Source organism: Vombatus ursinus, unplaced genomic scaffold (genome assembly GCF_900497805.2).
Source record: "Vombatus ursinus unplaced genomic scaffold, bare-nosed wombat genome assembly UNPS02014845.1, whole genome shotgun sequence".
Taxonomy (NCBI): Eukaryota; Metazoa; Chordata; class Mammalia; order Diprotodontia; family Vombatidae; genus Vombatus; species Vombatus ursinus.
In genome coordinates, this window is record NW_020954623.1 from 3,697,637 (window position 1) to 3,715,358 (window position 17,722).

The 17,722-nt window shown below is 42.1% G+C and overlaps 1 protein-coding gene across 1 annotated transcript in view; it reads right to left on the reverse strand.

The window, feature by feature from the left end:
• TCERG1L (transcription elongation regulator 1 like) overlaps positions 1 to 17,722 on the reverse strand; it is a 301,431-nt gene that overhangs the window by 118,006 nt on the left and 165,703 nt on the right. The window contains exon 5 of the mRNA XM_027840461.1: positions 4,354 to 4,479. Within this exon, the coding sequence (XP_027696262.1) occupies positions 4,354 to 4,479 (126 nt within the window). The remainder of the gene's footprint in view (positions 1 to 4,353; positions 4,480 to 17,722) is intronic.

Sequence of the window (17,722 nt, forward strand, 5' to 3'; positions counted from 1 at the left end):
AGAAGAAGAAGAAGAAGAAGAAGAAGAAGAAGAAGAAGAAGAAGAAGAAGAAGAAGAAGAAGAAGAAATTGAAAGTAGATGTCAGTAAAGAGAGGGGGGAAGGTGACAACATCTTAAAATTAGAACGTTTACAAAGTGCAGTGTCCTGGCTTTTGTGTTTTGGCTCCCATCTCCCCCCTAAATAAAGATGGAAGGTATTCAAGTAGAGACTGAATGATCATTTGACACATGTGTTGTAGTAAGAATCTCTCTTTACATAGGAATCATACTAGATGCCTTTGTGATGGTTTCCACTGTGACTCTGTGATGTTACAAGAAAGTAATTTAGGCTGGTTATAAGAAATATTCTTCTAACAGTTAAAAGAATCTAAAAGTACAATCTTCCTGAGGAGGTAATGAATTCTCCTCCCTTGAGGATTTCCAGAAAATGTAGGTGATCACTCATCAGATATGCTATGGTGGAGATGTTTTCTCAAGGATCTGTGGGACTAGATGGTCCATAGAACTCATTTTATCACAGATTTAGGCTTGGAAGGGCCCTCAGTAGTGAATTGTTCCAAACCCTGCATTTTACACCAGGAAACCTTGGCTCAGGAAGATGAAGTAACTTGCTCGACATCACATAGGAAATGTTTTCATGAAGGTGATTACTCAAACCTCTGACTTCAGAGTCAGTGCTGTTTTTTATTGTGCCAAGATACAACTGAGGTCACTTCCAAATCTGGCTCCATTATCTCCTAATTTGTCACCTCCAACACAGTCCTCCTTTCTCTACATGTGATCTAGCCCAATTGTTATCATTGTTGTTTGTTGATTTTTTTTTTCTAAGCTGTTTCCTCTGTCTATTTCTACTTCCTCTTGCAACAGTTTCTGGAATATGGTATTAAAAGCCAAACATAGTGACGACACTTATCAATGGAGATGACATTTGGTTACATTTGTGACTTTAACAGATTTTTGCCAGTTTCTATCTATTTATTAACCCCCTTCAAGTGACTTCCTTAAACATTCACAAAATTATCTGTTTCACTGTGTCATTTATCAAGGTTGTTCAGTAATCTCATTCTCCTAACTTTTCATTGTTATAAAGGACACTCCAAGGACATTTCTATTCTAGAATAGTGTTGCTTTTGACTTCTGAATCTCTGTATATGAAACCAAGATCAGGATTTTGGTAGCCGACAATTTTACCTTTCTTTTGTCTTCTTATTTTCTTTATTTACATGACTTGAATTTCCATAGAAAATTGAGGTAGTTTTTGTTGAGGTCTGTTATTTTACTCCCCCTCCTGTTTATTTTTCCCCAGAGTTAATAGCTTCTTTAACCAAGTCAGATGAGAATTATTTCAATGACATACCCAGCCTTCTCATTTCATCCTTTCTCCTACCATGGAATTAGTTTTGATCTCTATTTTTAAAATGGTATTACTGTCCTCAGATGAACCTCTAGGAAGCAGCATACAAAAAACTGGTGGCTTTATACATAGGGGGCAGCTAGGTGACTCAATGGATAGAGCACCAGACCTAGAGTCAGGAAGACCCATCTTCCTCAGTTCAAATCTGGTCTCAGACATTAACTGTGTGACCCTGGGCTTTTATCCCTATTTGCTTAGTTTCCTCACCTATAAAATCAGCTGGAGAAGGAAATGGCAAAACATTCCAGTATCTTTGCCAAGAAAACCCCAAATGGGGTCTCACAGAGTTGGACACAACCGAAACAACTGAAAGATGAATAAACAACAATTTAGATATGAGATAGTCCAGGGAGGCCATATAAAGAAGGTAGAAAGTAGGGCATAGAAAACAATGATTGTTTTTGTCTAGGGCTGATTCTAGGGGATCATGTCATAGGATTCCTTGAAGGGAAATGGATCTTGAAGATACCTTAGAAATCATTTAGGATCAAACTACCAAAGGACTGTTTTATAGAGCTCGAAAACACAGCAACCAAATTCATCTGGAAGAACAAAAGGTCGAGAATATCAAGGGAATCATTGAAAAAACAATGTTAAAGAAGGCAGTTTATCAGTTTCAGATTTCAAACTATATTACAAAGTGGTAATCATCAAAACAGTCTGCTACTGGCTGAAAAATAAAGTGGTGGATCAGTGGAATAGAATAGATACACAATTCACAGTAGGAAATGACCAAAGTAATATAGTGCTTGATAAACCCAAAGATCTAAGCTGTTGGGGTGGGAACTCAACATTATACAAAAATTGCTAGAAAACTGGAAAGCAATTAGGCAGAAACTAGGCATAGAGTAACATTTCATATCATATACCAAGATAAGGGTAAAATGAGTAAATGATTTGGACATAAAGGATGCTATTATAAGTGAATTAGGGGAACATGAAAAATTTACCTGTCAGATCTATGGATAATAAAAGAGTTTATGACCAAACGAGAGAGAGCGAGAGAGAGAGAGAGAGAGAGAGAGAGAGAGAGAATATTAACAGGATGTAAAGTAGATGATTTTGACTACATGAAATTAAAAAGCTTTTGCACAAATGAAACTAATGTATCCAAGATTAGAAGGCAAGCAAAAAACTATAAAAAAATACAGCAAGTTTCTCTGATAAAGTCTTCATTTTCCAAATATATAGTGAACTGAGCCTAATTTATAAAAAATAAAAGCCATTCTCCAGTTGATAAATAATCAGAGGATATGAATAAGCAGTTTTCAGATGAAGAAATCAAAGCTATCAATAGTCATATAAAAATTCTCTAAATAACTACTTATTAGAGAAATGCAAATTAAAATAACTTTATATTAAAATAACCTATCAGATTGGTTAAGATGAAAGAACAAGAAAATGACAAATCGAGGGCATGTAGGAAAGTGAGACTGTGAACTAGACCAACCATTCTGGAGAACAACTTGGAACTGTGCCCAAAAGACTATAAAACTGTGTATACCATTTGACACAACAATACCACAATTGGGTCTGTGTCCCAAAGAGATCAAAGAAGAGGGAAAAGGTTCTATTTGAACAAAAACATTTAGAGCAGCTTTTTTTGTGGGGACAAAGAATTAAAAATCTAAGGGATATCTATCGATTAGGAATGGTTAACCAATTTGTGGCATATGATTGTGATGGAACACTATTGTACTATAAGAAATGACGAGCAGGATGGTTTCAGGAAACCCTACGTAAACTTATTCAAAGTGAAGTGAGCAAAACAACAAGGCTGTAATGATGATCGACTGGGAAAGACTTGGCTCCTCTGATCAAGACAATTCCAAAGGAGCCATGATGAAAAAAGAGAGAGAACTGAATGCAGATTGAACGTATGCTTCTTTATTCTTTAATTTTGCTTGTTTTCTTTCTCAACACGGCTAATAAGGAAATATGTTTTGCATGACTTCTCACGTATGACTGATATGAAACTGTTTGGCTTCTCAAGGAGGGGGAGGGCAGCAGGGAGGGAAAGATTTTGAAAACAAAAATTTTAAAAATGATTTAAAAATTTTTTATATGTAATTGGGAAATATTTAATGAAATAAAAGAAATTCTAAAAATCATATAGGCCTGCTTCATCATTTTACAGATGAGAAAAGCAAGTCACAAGTTCACATCCATATTGTAGCAAGGAAAGATTGGAATTGAGAAACTGAGGAACTGGGAATTGAGGTTCAAGTCCCCTGACCCCGGCTCCAAGCACTACCAACTCTACCAGATCCCACATGCCTCTGACCCTCCAATCACAAATACGCCTGTTACCATATTTTAATTTTCCACAAGGGCACGACCTATGGCCAAGTAACCTTAGAAGTGCTTGAGTCACTACTTGAAAGCGTCTTTCTCACTCCTGAGGTGTGTGATGGAGGCACTTATGGGGATGGCAGGCTAGAGGGAAATGCCAATGGATAATTCTTCAGCTAGGCTTTCAAGGTTGTGCTAATATTCCCAGAAAGTAGACTCCATGATTTACTCTCTGTCTCTAGGCAGACAGTCTGAAAGATATTCAGTAAAAGAGATCATTATAGAGCCATGTGACATCAGATTCCCCAAAAAAGAAATCAATCTGTGGAATGGCAGAGACACAGGTGTGGTAAGAGTTATAATGCACCTGTGTTATCTACTAGCACAGGAACTGGGAGGGGATGAAGACCCAGAAGCTCATCAAACTCCTTTCAGCCCACTTCCTGCTGGGTTAGCGACTGCATTTGCTGCAAGGCATAGGCTACATTGCCCTAGACAAGCTGATATGGATTGTGCTGCTTCAGACAGAAGTGCAGACCAGAAATCTGCTCTGGGTGGGGCTGGGAGTGGGCTACAAATCCTCAGGAGAATAAAGGCAGCCAAACAGCCCAAGCTTCCAACTGATTAGGAAAGCCCACTTGACCTACCTGGTGATGCCTGTTCCATTAGATCGGCAGTCATGAAGGTCACCGCAGGTGTAGCCACAGCAGTGACTCTCGTGACCTGAGCAGGTAGCAGAGGCATGAGGTGACTCTCCACCTGAGATGCAGATCCTGTGCACAAACACAAAGACAGATATTTTCAGCACCCAGAATAGAGAGACCTCTGCAATGTGCCTAACGATACTATTTTCTCAAGGACAGCACATGGTCATTCAAAGAGACTTGGGCAGGACACAAGGTCCAGGCCTCCTCGCCTCTGTCTCTTGATTTTCCTGGACTCCTTCAATCTCAGCTCTTAGCCAGTCTCTCACAGGTGGCCCTTTCTGCCCCCACCCCAACTAGTGTCTTCTCTCTGAGGTTCTCTCTCATTTAGTAGGTAATCAGAATATCAGTTCAGTTCCCTCCCCACCCCAAGGAGCCTGCAAAAGGCTGATATTCTCATTTTTCCACACAATAGACCCAGCTACACACACACACACACACACACACACACACACACACACACACACACACACACACACTACAATCCATTCCTGGCTTGGTTACCTTTACGTTCCAACATTCCATCCTAACTGAGCTAAGATCCTTCATGCTAGACTTTAAACACTATTTCTTCTTGCTCTATTGTCTGGGGAGAAGGGCATTTTTATCTAATAATCTAATAAGCCTCCATATGCTGGAACAAAACTATTAACTCCTTCTTCTTCTTCCTCTCCTCCTCCTCCTCCTCCTCCTCCTTCTTCTTCTTCTTCTTCTCTCTCTCCCCCCCTCCCCCTTCCCCTTTACCCCCAAAAAAAGCTCCCCCTTTACTTTTGTTCAATTTTCCCAAATGTCCATCTTCTCCATTGCTCCACTGTGGACCTTCCAAGGATTCTCTATTCTGCTGACTAACATTGCAGTCAGGAGGGACAAAGTAGCAGCAATCAGTGGCGTGAGTGACTACCATCTCTGCCTGGTCAGGTGTGGGGGGGGGGGGCGGCAGCAGGATTAAGAAACTCTACTGCTTGGAAACTGTCCTTGGAAATGGATCTGCTCCTCCCCAAGGTCTCAGCCAGGAGATTCCATGGGGCATCCCCCAAGAAAGGGCTTTAAGGAGCCTGGTAAACACGCCTACTGACTCCCTATTTCATTGTAATGGGATTATGCATTTAAAACAAGGTGATTAACCTAATTATATTAGCAAGAGATTAAGGGGGATTTTCTTCTGCTGATGCAATGCAGGGATGAAGGCAGGATACAAGTGCTTGAAGCAGCTTCCAAAATCTTCATTATCTTCATTCAAAGCCAAAACAATAAATCTCAGAATGTGTTAATGAGCTTGTCCTGACACCCCACTGGGGTTAACCAGGCTGGAAAAGGAATGGTCAGAAGAACTGTGGGATGTATGTCCTGTGGCCAAAGCCTCAGAGAAGGGGTTCAGTGAGAAATGCTGGCCTCTCTGTCACATCATGCTGTCATCTGCCTGTAAATGGCACATACATGCCAAATGGTCCCCTAGGTGTGTGTGTGTGTGTGTGTGTGTGTCTGTGCATTTGTATTTTCCCTCCTTCAAACTAGACAGTGCATCACAGATGTGCCCCTCCTCTGACTCTCTCTTGGGTTATGCAGGCAGCCCTGGGCTCTGGAGGACCTCCGACCTCGCTCAGGGGTCCTGCGCTGGACTCCCCACACATAATAAGAGCACAGATTTATAGAATGTTGCAAGGTCTGTATGCTATCTCATTTAAAGCTCACAACAAGGTAGGTAAGGTAATTATTCCCATTTTACAAATGAGGAAACTGAGGCTGAGAGAGGCTTAGTGTCTTGCCTAATGTCACACAGCTAGCAAGTGTCTGAGGCAGGATTTGAACTCAGATATTTTTGATTCCAAATTCCAAACTCTATCCACTGTGCCACTTGGGACTAGGAACTTGATGTTATCCCAAGACCAATGTAGCAAAGTCCAGTGAGGCTTCTTGCCAAGATGGATACCCAGTGATCAATATAGCACTTGGTCACTGCCACCACTTAGATGACTGTCTGCTAGGCTGTAGAAGGGCTGCCATCTGCACAGGGGAAGTCAACTTGCCATCACTCACGTGGCAGATCCCTAAGCAACTTTTCAATCAGCACACATTAATCAATAAACATTTGTCAATCCAATACTGTATGGCTGGGTCTTTGCCAGGCGATGGAGATACAAAGATTGCTAGAAAAACATCCCAGGCTTCAAGGAGTTCATGTTCTCCTGAGGAAGCCAAGACGGGAGTACACAGAGAAATCCTAGACCACACACAAAGTATTTACAAGACAATTCGGTGGGGAGGGCAATAGACCTCCGTGAACTTTAATTTTTAGAACGATGATGACAGCAGAGACAAAGAAAGCTTATTACTTCTGAGGGCTGGTTCATCATTTCCTTCCGTCAATGTTTCCAAGAGCCCAGACTTCATCAGTGTAGACATCCCTTCCCCAAAGGCAAATGCAAACATCCTAAAATTTACTACCTTGTCTTCGACTCACTCCATCCCCCCCAAGTTAGTCTGGGGCTGAGCCCATGGATAGTTTACTTCATTAATCTTCTGACAACTTAAGTCAATGAGTATTTATTAATAATTTAATCAACATTAATCACCTACAGTGTTCCCCGTAATATGCTAAGGGCTAGTGATACCAACAGAGGCAAAAGATGGTCCCTGCCCCTCAAGGAGCTCGCAACTTAATGGGGGAGACAACAAAGAAATACGCATAAACAATCTATGATACTGGTAGAGAGGAGATGGTTGTTGCTCGTCCTTCGTTTTCAAAGAGGACCACTGACATCACAGGGGGATATCTTGACTATTGTGTGAATTGGATTTAAGTGAGGCAGAGTTGCTGCGCAAAGTTGTCAGCCTCACTATCTCTTCCAGAGTCATCAAAGTTCAGTGGCAAGACAAAAGTCAAGGTGACTGGCAATGGCCCAAGATGCAGTGGATGACCTTGGCATCTTTGGTGTCTCACAAAGCTCTAAACCCTCCACAGTGCCTGCTTCAGCCACCCTAAAGCCCGTTGGAACAAATTGTTCCTATCCACTCATTCTAACTGGGAAAGTCTTCTCATGCTTCTGAAGCCACCCCACTGATGGGTTTGGGGCCTGGCAATTACCTTCAAGCTGGTTTAGCCCATCGGCCAACATGCTTTACTAGAGTGTGGCTGCTGTGCATGCTACAGCTTCTTGGGGCCACAGGTGAGAGCTGGGTGAAAGGTGGACACCAAAGGTGGGTGAGTAGTTGTGCAAAAGGCTTGGCAAGCCCTCACATCAGAGGTGTCAGTCTTGTTTGACCACCCCATACATCCCCAATAATTAACAGAGGGGAAGGCACTAGAATCACAGGCTTCTAGGTGGCACAGTGGACAGGGCAATGGACCTCAGTCAGGAAGACTCATCTTCATGAGTTGAAATCTGGCCTCAGACAGTTACTAGCCACGTGACTTTGGGCAAGACACTTAACCCTGTTAGCCTCAGTTTCTTCATCTGTAAAATAGGCTGGAGAAGGAAATGCCAAACTATTCCAGTATCTTTGCCAAGAAAACCCCAGTTCCAGAGTTGGACACGACTGAACAACGACAAATACTACTACAAGACACCAGAATCAAGAGGGGCTGGAAAAGGCTTCCCATAGGAGATGGGATTTTAGTTGGAACTTAAGAGAAGCCAGGGACATCAACAGCTTGAACAGAAGAGGGAGAACATGTCGGGCCTTTTTGACAGCCAAAGAGAATGCTGGGAGTCAGGAGATGAAGGGTCTCACTTGTGGGATAGCCAAGAGGCCAGTGTCACTGGACCTAAGAGTGTGTGTTGGAGCAGAAGGTCTAAGAAGCCTGGAAAGATAGGAGGGGGCTGGGAGTGCCCAGCAGCATTCTGTGTTTATTCTGGAGGTGATAGGGAGCCATGGAAGTTTACTGAGTAGAGAAGTGATGTGGTCAGACCGTACTTTAGGAAAATCACTTTAATGGCTGAATGAAGAATGGACCATGAGGGAAGGAGACTAAAAAGCAGACTTGTAACTTTCCAGGTGAAGGGTAATGATGAAGTGGAATGTCCTGGGAGTGGTATGAGTGGAGGGAAAGGACTGGATATGAGAAACGTAAGGGAGACAGAATGACAAGATCTATAACTTGTGGCTAGGGGCCGACTAGGGATATTCCTGGACTTGGATACAGAAAGGCCTCATTTCAAATCCTGCCTCGGTCACTAACTAGCTCCCTGACCCTGAACAAGCTACTTAATCCCCCTCAGCCTTAGTTTCCCTGTCTGTTAAGTGAGAATAATAACAACAGTCACCTCACAGGGTTACTTTGAAAATGAAATGAGATAGCTTATGTAAAGTGATTTGTACATGTTAAAGAAATACATGAATGCACTTATCATCATCGTTATTGTTATTGTGTGAGGGAGAGGGAATCATGGGAAAAGACACCAAGGTTGAAAACTTCAATGACTAGAAGGATGTTGGTCCCATCAACAGCAAGGGAGGATTTCAGCACGAGTTTAGGGGGAAAACTAGTTTTTGAGTTTTGTTCTGGACTTGCCAAGGGTGAGACATCTATGGGACTTTCAGGTATAAATGTTAAGCTTATAAGAGAAATGAGGGCTAGATAAGCAGATCTGGGAATCATCTGCAGAGATATGACAGTTGAATCAGAAGGAGTTTATTAGGTCAGAGAGACAGAGAAAGAAATGGATAGGCAATGGGACAAAGACCCAGAGCATTTACGTTAAGCATTTCACAAATATCATCTCATTGATTCTCACAACAATCCTGCAAGGTGAGTGGTGGTAGAATCCTCATTTTATAAATGAGGAAACTGAGGCAGTCAGAGGTTAAGTGACTTGCACAGGGTTACACAGTTAAGAATTACCTTGGGCTGGATTTGAACTCTGGTCTTCCTAACTCCAGATCCAGCACTATATCCTGGGCCATCTCCAGCAGTCCTGATGGATATCTTGCCACTGGACCCAGTGGCTGGAGGAGAAAGTGGGGCTGGTGACTTTGCACAGCCCTTCCTCACTTAAACCCAATTCACTTGCATGTCATGGCATCACCTCCCTGGTGTCCTGGTCCTCTTCAACAACGAAGGACAAACACAACCTGAGAGTAGTCTCAGCTCATTGTCCCATCTCCCTCTCAGGGTTAACTGGCTACATTTCTTTCTCAAAGACCAAGCCTTAAACCCAATTCAATCTGGAGCTCATAGATAGGACAACAATAGGTCCCTGCCCAAGCACCACTTCATGGTTATTTTTTGGACCCTCCTTGTTCAGAGTGAAGGTAAATAGGGTTTCTCTTCTGGCCAGCAACCCTGAGGGTCTTCTCCTCTCAGTTTGATTTTTTTTTAATTAAAGGGATCATCCCTAGAGACAGAAAGAGAAATTCCATTTAAAATTACAATAGACCTTATAAAATATTTGGGAGTCTACCTGCCAAAACAAAACCAGGAACTATATGAATACAATTACTAAACACTTTCCACACAAAGTCAGATCTAAATAATTGGAAAAAATATCAGGTGCTCATAGGTAAGAAGAGCTAATATAATAAAATGACAATTCTACCTAAATTAATTTACTTATTAAAGAAATGCAAATCTAAACAACTCTGAGGTATCACATCACATAAATCAGATTGGCTAACATGACAAAATAGGAAAATGATAAACGTTGGAGAAGATGTAGGAAAATTGAAACACTAATACATTATTGGTGGAGTTGTGAAATGATCCAACCATTTTATAGAGCAATTTGGAACTATGCCCAAAGTACTATAAAATTGTTCACACCCTTTGACCCAGCAATACCACTTCTAGGGCTGTATCCTAAAGAGATCACACAAATGGGAAAAGAACCCACATGTACAAAAATATTTATAGCAGCTCTTTTTGTGGTGGCAAAGAATTGGAAATTGAGGGGATACCCATCAATTGGGGAATGGCTGAACAAGTTTTAGTATATGAATGTAATGGAATACTATTGTGCTATAAGAAATAATGAGCAGGCAGACTTCAAAAACACTTGGAAAGATTTATATGAACTGATGCTGAGTGAAGTGAGCAGAACCAGGAGAACACTGTACATAGTAACAGCCACATTATGGGATAACTGACTTTGATAAACTTGGCTCTTCACAGCAATGCAAGAATCTAAGACAACTCCAAAAGACTCATGATGGAAATTGCTATCCACACTCAGAGAAAGAAATATGAAGTCTGAATGCAGATGGAGGCATGCTATTTGCTCTCCTTTTCCTTTGTTGTTTTGTTTTATTGCTTCATTCTCATGGTTCCTCCTATTAGTTCTAATTGTTCTTTACATCTGTGACTAATGGGGAAGTACGCTTAACATGAATGTATATGTAGAGCCTATATCAGATTGTATGCCATCTTGGGGAGGGGGAAGAAGAGGGAGGGGGAGACAATTTAAAACTCAAAATCTTATGGAAATGGATGTTGAAAACTAAAAATGAATTAATTAATTATAAAAATAAATGCTTATTGAGTTGATAAATAAATAAATAAAGGGTCGCCCTTCGACTCACTCCTTAAAGAGGTCAATTCACTGAATGGGCATTGCCTCACTCAAAGTGAGATCTTAAGAAGACCTTAGCTTAAAAAATCCAAGGTTTCTCACTGCATCTGGGCCATCTCTAGTCGTTCTGATCTATATCTTACCACTGGACCCAGATGGCTCTAGAGGAGAAAGTGAGGCTGGTGACTTGCACAACCCTCCCTCCCTCAAATCAAAGTCAATTGCAAGTCCTGTCATCATCTCCCTTATGTCACGGTCCTCCTCGAGGAGGAAAGACAAACTCAACTGCACATCAAGCTGCCCCCACCTACTTGGCTGGAGTCCAGGAGCTATGAACCTCTGGGTAAGAATGCCAGTTTCCTCATTTTTAAACTGTGGAGAACAACTGCTCCAGTGCCTCTATCAGGAAGCAGTTTTGAGGGGAGCATTTCATAAAGAGAAAAGAGCTTTCCAAATGGGAATTGTTGTTATGCCCCAACCAAGCTGTTTGACTGATGGGTTGGAGAGGAGGAAGGCTGGAAGAAGTCAGTCCACTTGGGGGGATATTGGAATGGCCCAGGTGCCAAGGGCCTGGACAAGGGCCATGGCCATTGGAATGGACGGAAATGGGCACCTAGGGAGGTAGTTCAATTTCCTTTAACTAGATGTAGATTTGTAAGGAAATGGAAGGATTGATTTAGGGAAAGAAAAAAAAATTTCCCCAGGGTGTCTCTACCTATTAATTGACAGTTAACATCATGACTCATGCACACCCACAGTTTTATCTTTTCCCTTAGCAAAGAAACCCTCCATAGGGAAAGGCGGCCCTAACTTAATGGATTCATTTTCCTGTTTAAATCTAATGAAATGAATACAGGCATTCTCTTCCTGAAGGGTGGAATTAATGGACAGTTTTGTTTTTTTTAATCTACCAATCTTTGGGGCATTGTCTTTATTTTCAGGAGACAAGCTGTTCTAGTCACATGATACAAATAGATGTACATGATACAAATTCATTTAAGGCAGATATAATCCCTAAAGGAGAGATCCTTAAACCCGAGACAGCTCACTTTATCATCCTCCAAGCAATCTGCAATCAACAATCCTGGTCCAGTTGCTTCTCCTGGCCCTCAACATCCAGTCTCCCGTGCCTGGGCCTGGGCCTTGGGGCTGGCTATCTCTCATGACCAGATACTCTCCTTCCTTGATTCTCACTCTTAGGTTCCCTGGCTTCTTTCAAGTCTTAGCTCAAACATCATCTTCTTCTGGAGCCCTTTCCCCACCCCTCCCACAACTGTGAATACCTCCCACTAGAAATATCATGTAAATATATAGGCATTTGCATGTTGTCTTCCCTGAGGACAGGGATTTGTTTGGCCTTTCTTTTTATCTCTGGAACTAAGTGCAGTTCTTGGCCCATAGTAAGTGCTTTATGAATGTTTGCTGGCTAACCAGTTGAGGGATAATTAGGAAGCAGGAGATGTGTCCCATCCAGCTCACCCACACAGGAAGAGGAATGGGTTTTTCAGGACCAAGGGTAGCAGGTTCTCCTGAGTCTGAGAAAGAGGAGGAGGAGGAGGGGCTGAAAGCTGCCTTACTCTTCTGCTCTTTGGTTTTATCAGTCAGAAGGTTCATTTGTGAGTCACATGAAAGACATCTCTTCCATCTTTGAATGCAGTTTAATGTATATTTCTCTTTCAAGTAATCAGAAATTAAAAGAAAATCCTCTGAGGTTCTGGAAGCATCTGGTTACAGAGAGAAGGGCGAGGGGAAGAGGGCCTTTATCTAAGAGTCTAATAAGGAAGATTTTCTTGTTGGGGTATTTCTACTCTTACTGTGCCAAATGGGTCATCAATAAGTTGAGGTGGTAAAAAAGACCAAAAAGAGTGTCATATCTGCCATCGGGGGCCTGGGCTCAAAATTCCACCTCACCAGTCACCTGGAGGGCTTTGGGCTGATCATGAAGACTCTCTTGGCCTCAGTTTCTCCAACTGTAAAATGAGTGGGTGGGGCTACATGATCTCTAAGGTCCCTTCCAATCCCTCTGACAGCTAGTTAGAATGAAGAGCCCTGACTGCAGCTTAAGCCCTTATTGCCTTTTTTCTAAGATACTTCTTTTATTTGTTCTTTCTTCTATAAAGTTCTAGTCTCTCATGTCCATTTGTCCTCTAATTTCTCCCCTCTGCATAAACATGTAGTCCCATCTCCAACATTTCTCTCCCTCCCCCAGTGATACTGGGTATCATGACCTGGTGCACAGGAAAGGGGATAGATTTGATATCAACCGACCTGAGCTGGATTCCTGACTCTGCTGCTTAGCACCTGTGTCACCTTGGGTGACTCACTCAACCACATAGCATCTCAGTTTCCTCATCTGAAAAAGCAGGGTTGTGACCAGATGACCACTGACCTCTGCTCCATCTCTAGATGCATGGTCTCATGGTGCATTAGCCAGTAAGGAGCCTTTCTATTCCAATGTCCCTATTGTTTTCAACTCAGTCTAAGGAACATTCAGCAAACACGTACTATGTGCCAAGCACTGTCCTGAGACTTAGGGATATGAAGACAAAAATCCAAATAGTCTTCAACCTCTCAGGGCTGACTGCCAACAAGCAGAGTGTAATGAGACCCAAAGTCTTGGCAGGTCCGGAATGGCACCTGTAAGGATCGTGCACCATGCACCCTCCCGCCCAAAAAATAGCTGATAACTATGCAGTCTCCCAGAAACCAAACACCTCCTGCGACAATGTTAAACACATGGAGCAAGTGGCAGCCAGCTGTAATCATCACTGGAAAGAACTGCAGAGAGAACTTCCTCACTCCAAAGGAAGCCCCAGCATGTCCCAGTTGGGTGATTTTCCCTCTGATCTAGAGCTCTTCCCACTGGAGCCTGCTCATGCCTCCATCAGGTGGACCTCAGTCAATCAGCACTGATCAAGTGCTCACTTTGTACATGGCACTGTGACAGGCAGTAGGGATGGGAAGACAAAGATGAACTCACCCCTGGCCTCCGGGAGCTTACATTCTACCAGGGAGAGACACCACCTCTCAAGCAGTAGGGGGTCAGGGAAGGGAAGTTTGGTCTAGGCAATTCCAGAGCCGGTGAGAAGAAGCAGATGGAGACTGACTGCCATATCCTTCCCAGGAGCTGTTGGTGAGTACTGTTTTGATCAATGGTTCTAGACTAAGTTTTAGAAAGGAGTAGAAATGCAGTGAAGGTGGGGGGAATGCAGGATGCAAGAAGTAGCTCACAGTATCGGGGCAAAGGACAGATGCCCAGGAAAAATAGGCTCTGGAGTCCTGGCTGGATTGGGTAGCAATGACCTGGCTGAAGTGAGGACTGACACACTCTCTTTCCTCTTTGCGACTTTGCCCTTCAGCAGATTTCAGAGTCCAGTGAATCAGCTTCCACTGAGTATGGTCAGAGCCTCTTGAAGGGTCTGTTTCTTGGGGAGAGAGATTCTGTGGAAGACCTCACAGCAAGACCCCTGTGTGGCCTGAGCCCTGAAGTCCTTCCTGGAGGGCTTCAGTTGTTTTGCCTCCAAACTCCATCTCCCATGATCAAGCCGGTGAAGATCATCTACCCCATGAGCTGGGCTTGGCCTTGGAAAACAAACAGACTACTTTTCATTAGGTCTACATGGGAAGCCTTTTAGTCTGGTACAATCTGGTAAAGCTGGCTCTCTATTGCAAAGACCTTAAATAAATCTGGGTGACCCAGGCACCACTAGAGGAGAATATCACTAGGGGAAGAAAACAGAAATAGTAGTCTACTCACTGTGAGAAGGCACAGCACAATGTTAGGAAATTTGTCCCACTGATATCTTAACCAACCTTCTCAAGCCAGGCTGGGCAATTATCACTGCCCATTTTAAAGACAAAGAGGTTAAATACCAGAGATAAGTGGAATATTTGTGAGCCTGAAAAACCTTAAAGAACATGTCATTTCTCATTTGACAAAATGGAGAAAGGAGGTGAATGAACCAAGATGTCTTGAACAATAAAGGGAAGGGTTAGGACCCAGATCTACCCATCCTTGACTCAGTCCCATTTATTTACATGACACCGGCCCCACTTTCACTCAGGATTTTGGGAACATGTCTTCCCCATTCTTAAACTTGATCGCTGGGCTATTTTCCTTGAAAGTTCATGGTACATCACATGTACTAATTTATTTTCATATGAGAGGATCAGACATCCATACATATTGCCTTGTATTTTCACAATGATTCAAATGAAACAAAGTTCTAGTCGGCAGACAGAGAATCTGGAGACCAGAATTAATCATGATCCAATGGCTGTCTTTAACCGTTACTTAGTTCTAGGTGACCATCCCAGGGAGGACTGAGAACGAGACCTGTGCATGATGGTGGAGTTCCCAGATGGAGAGGCCACGAGCCAGATAATAAAAAGGAGAAAGTACAGATGTCTATAGCACAAACAGAGTGGTTCTAGCATCTCTCTGCAAAGGAATAAACAGGGCAGAAGTCCCAGTCCAAAGCAGAGCCTGAAACTCTGCCTCTCTGAGTCAACAGAGCTTTCCAGCTGACTGATAGGCTCTGAGCCCAGCAGAGTCTACCCTTCCTCAGACCCAAATTTATGTCTAGAACTTTCAGAGTTCAGAGCAAGGGCATAGCAATCTGACTTTGCCCTGGATCAGATCACTCTGGGAGCACTGAAAGCCTCTTCTTGAGAGCCTGAAATAATGCAACACTCTGAGAAGGCAGCAAAAGGACCAGTCTAGACATTGCCTCCAGAAATTCACAGAGCTTAGCAACAAGTCCAAAGTTAGAAAGTAGGATGGAAGAGTGATCAAACAAACAAATGAAGTATTGTGGCGATAGGGGTGCTTAAGACCTAAAACCAGAAGAAGAGAATGACTCTAAAACATCTGCAAGCAGAGCATCAGAGGAAAACATGGCTTAGGCACAAAGTCAACTAAAATTCATGGAAGAAACAAAGCAAGAATTTAAAAAAAGAGTTAGAATTTTATACACACACACATGAAATGAGAGAACTGAAATGAGCTTTGTGGAATTAAAAAAAAAAAGGGAAAAGGAATTAACAGTTTGGCATAAGAGACACAAAACTTCCCCAAGCAACAAACTCCCTGAAAGTTTGAATAAACTAAAAAGAAGCCAATGACTCCATGAAATAACAAAAAAAAAAAAAATACTTAAAGTCAAAAGACTGAATATGCAGAAGAAAAGGCAAGATATGTCCTAGAAAAAACAACTGAACTGGAAAACAGATAGAGGAGTTAAGAACTGTTGGACATGAAGGCTACTATTATTTCAAGAAATCTTAAAAGAAAACTATCCGCATTTCTTAGAACCGGGGGGCAAAGTGAAATTAAAAAGCATCCACTGGTCACCTCCAGTACACATCCCCAAAATGAAAACTCTGAGGAACTTTATAAGCAAAATCCAAAATATCTAGGTCAAGAAAAATAGTGAAAGCAGACAGAATGAAAGGATCAAAATGCTGAAAAGCCATAGTTGGTTTCACATGAGGTTTAGCAGTTACCACTAGAAAGGAGCAGAGAACATGGAATGTGATCTTAATTTTTCTGGGTAAATTATTTTTGGCTGCTACCCCCAAAAAAAAAAGTGAGTATATGCCATGGGGGAAAAATAGACATTCAGTGAAATAAGGGACTTCTACACATTCCTGAGGAAAAGAGCTGAGCTGGGAGAAACTTTGAAGTTTCAACACAGAAGTAAAGAGAAACATAAAAAGGTAAATGTGAATGAATAATGATAAAGGTGTAAACAAGGATAAACTGCTTCCATTTTCATATAGGGAGAAGCTCCTTGTAGCCCCTCTGAACCACATCATTATCAGGGGTCACAGAAGGAAGACAATTAGACAAAGCCTGGGGGTTTTCTGCTGTCTTAATAATCAGAAAAATAAAAAGAGAGGAGAAGAGGTATATGTTGGGGGAAAAGAAGGTTAGCAAAAATTATTGCACATAATTAGGGTACAGAAGTAGACATCTATACAATAAAATAAGCTGGGTGGTGCATTGGATAGAGTATTGGCCCTGGAGTCAGGAAGACTTATCTTTCTGAATTCAAATCTGGCCCAGACACTTATCTGTATGACCCTGGGCAAGTCACTTAACTGTTTGCCTCACTTTCCTCATCAGTAATATGAGCTGAAGAAGGAGATGGAAATCACTCCAGTGTCTTTCCCAAAATAACCCCAAATGAAGTCATGAAGAGTCAGACAGGACTGAAACGACTGAACACCCAGAAGATTCAGGGAGGACTTAAGCCTAAACGAAACAAATGAAAATGCACAAATGTTTCTAGCTCTTTTTGAGGTGGCAAAGAATGGGAATCTGAGGGGGAGTCCACAAACTGGGGAAAGGATGAACAACTCATAGTGTATAAATGTGATGGAACATTATTGTGCTGTAAGAAATGATGAAGGAGATGATTTCAGAGAAATCTGGAAAGACTTGTATGAACAGATGCAGAGTGAAGTCAACAGAATCAGGTGAACAATTTATATAACAACAACAATATGGTAAAGAAAAATAACTTTGAAAGAATTAGGAACTCTGATCAGTGTAATGACCAACCAGGATTCCAGAGGACTAAGGATGAAACATGTTACGCACCTTCCATGGAAAAGGTAAAGAAATCAAAGTGTAGGATGAGACAAGAAATTTTTGGACATGGCCAAGTTTTGAAACTTGTTTTGACTCATTATATATGTCTGTAATGGGTTTAAAAAAAAGGATAGTGAGAAATTGAGGATGGCAGAGGGGACCATCTGCTGGGGAACACAGGATTGGATTGGATCACTTTTGAGTGTGGAAG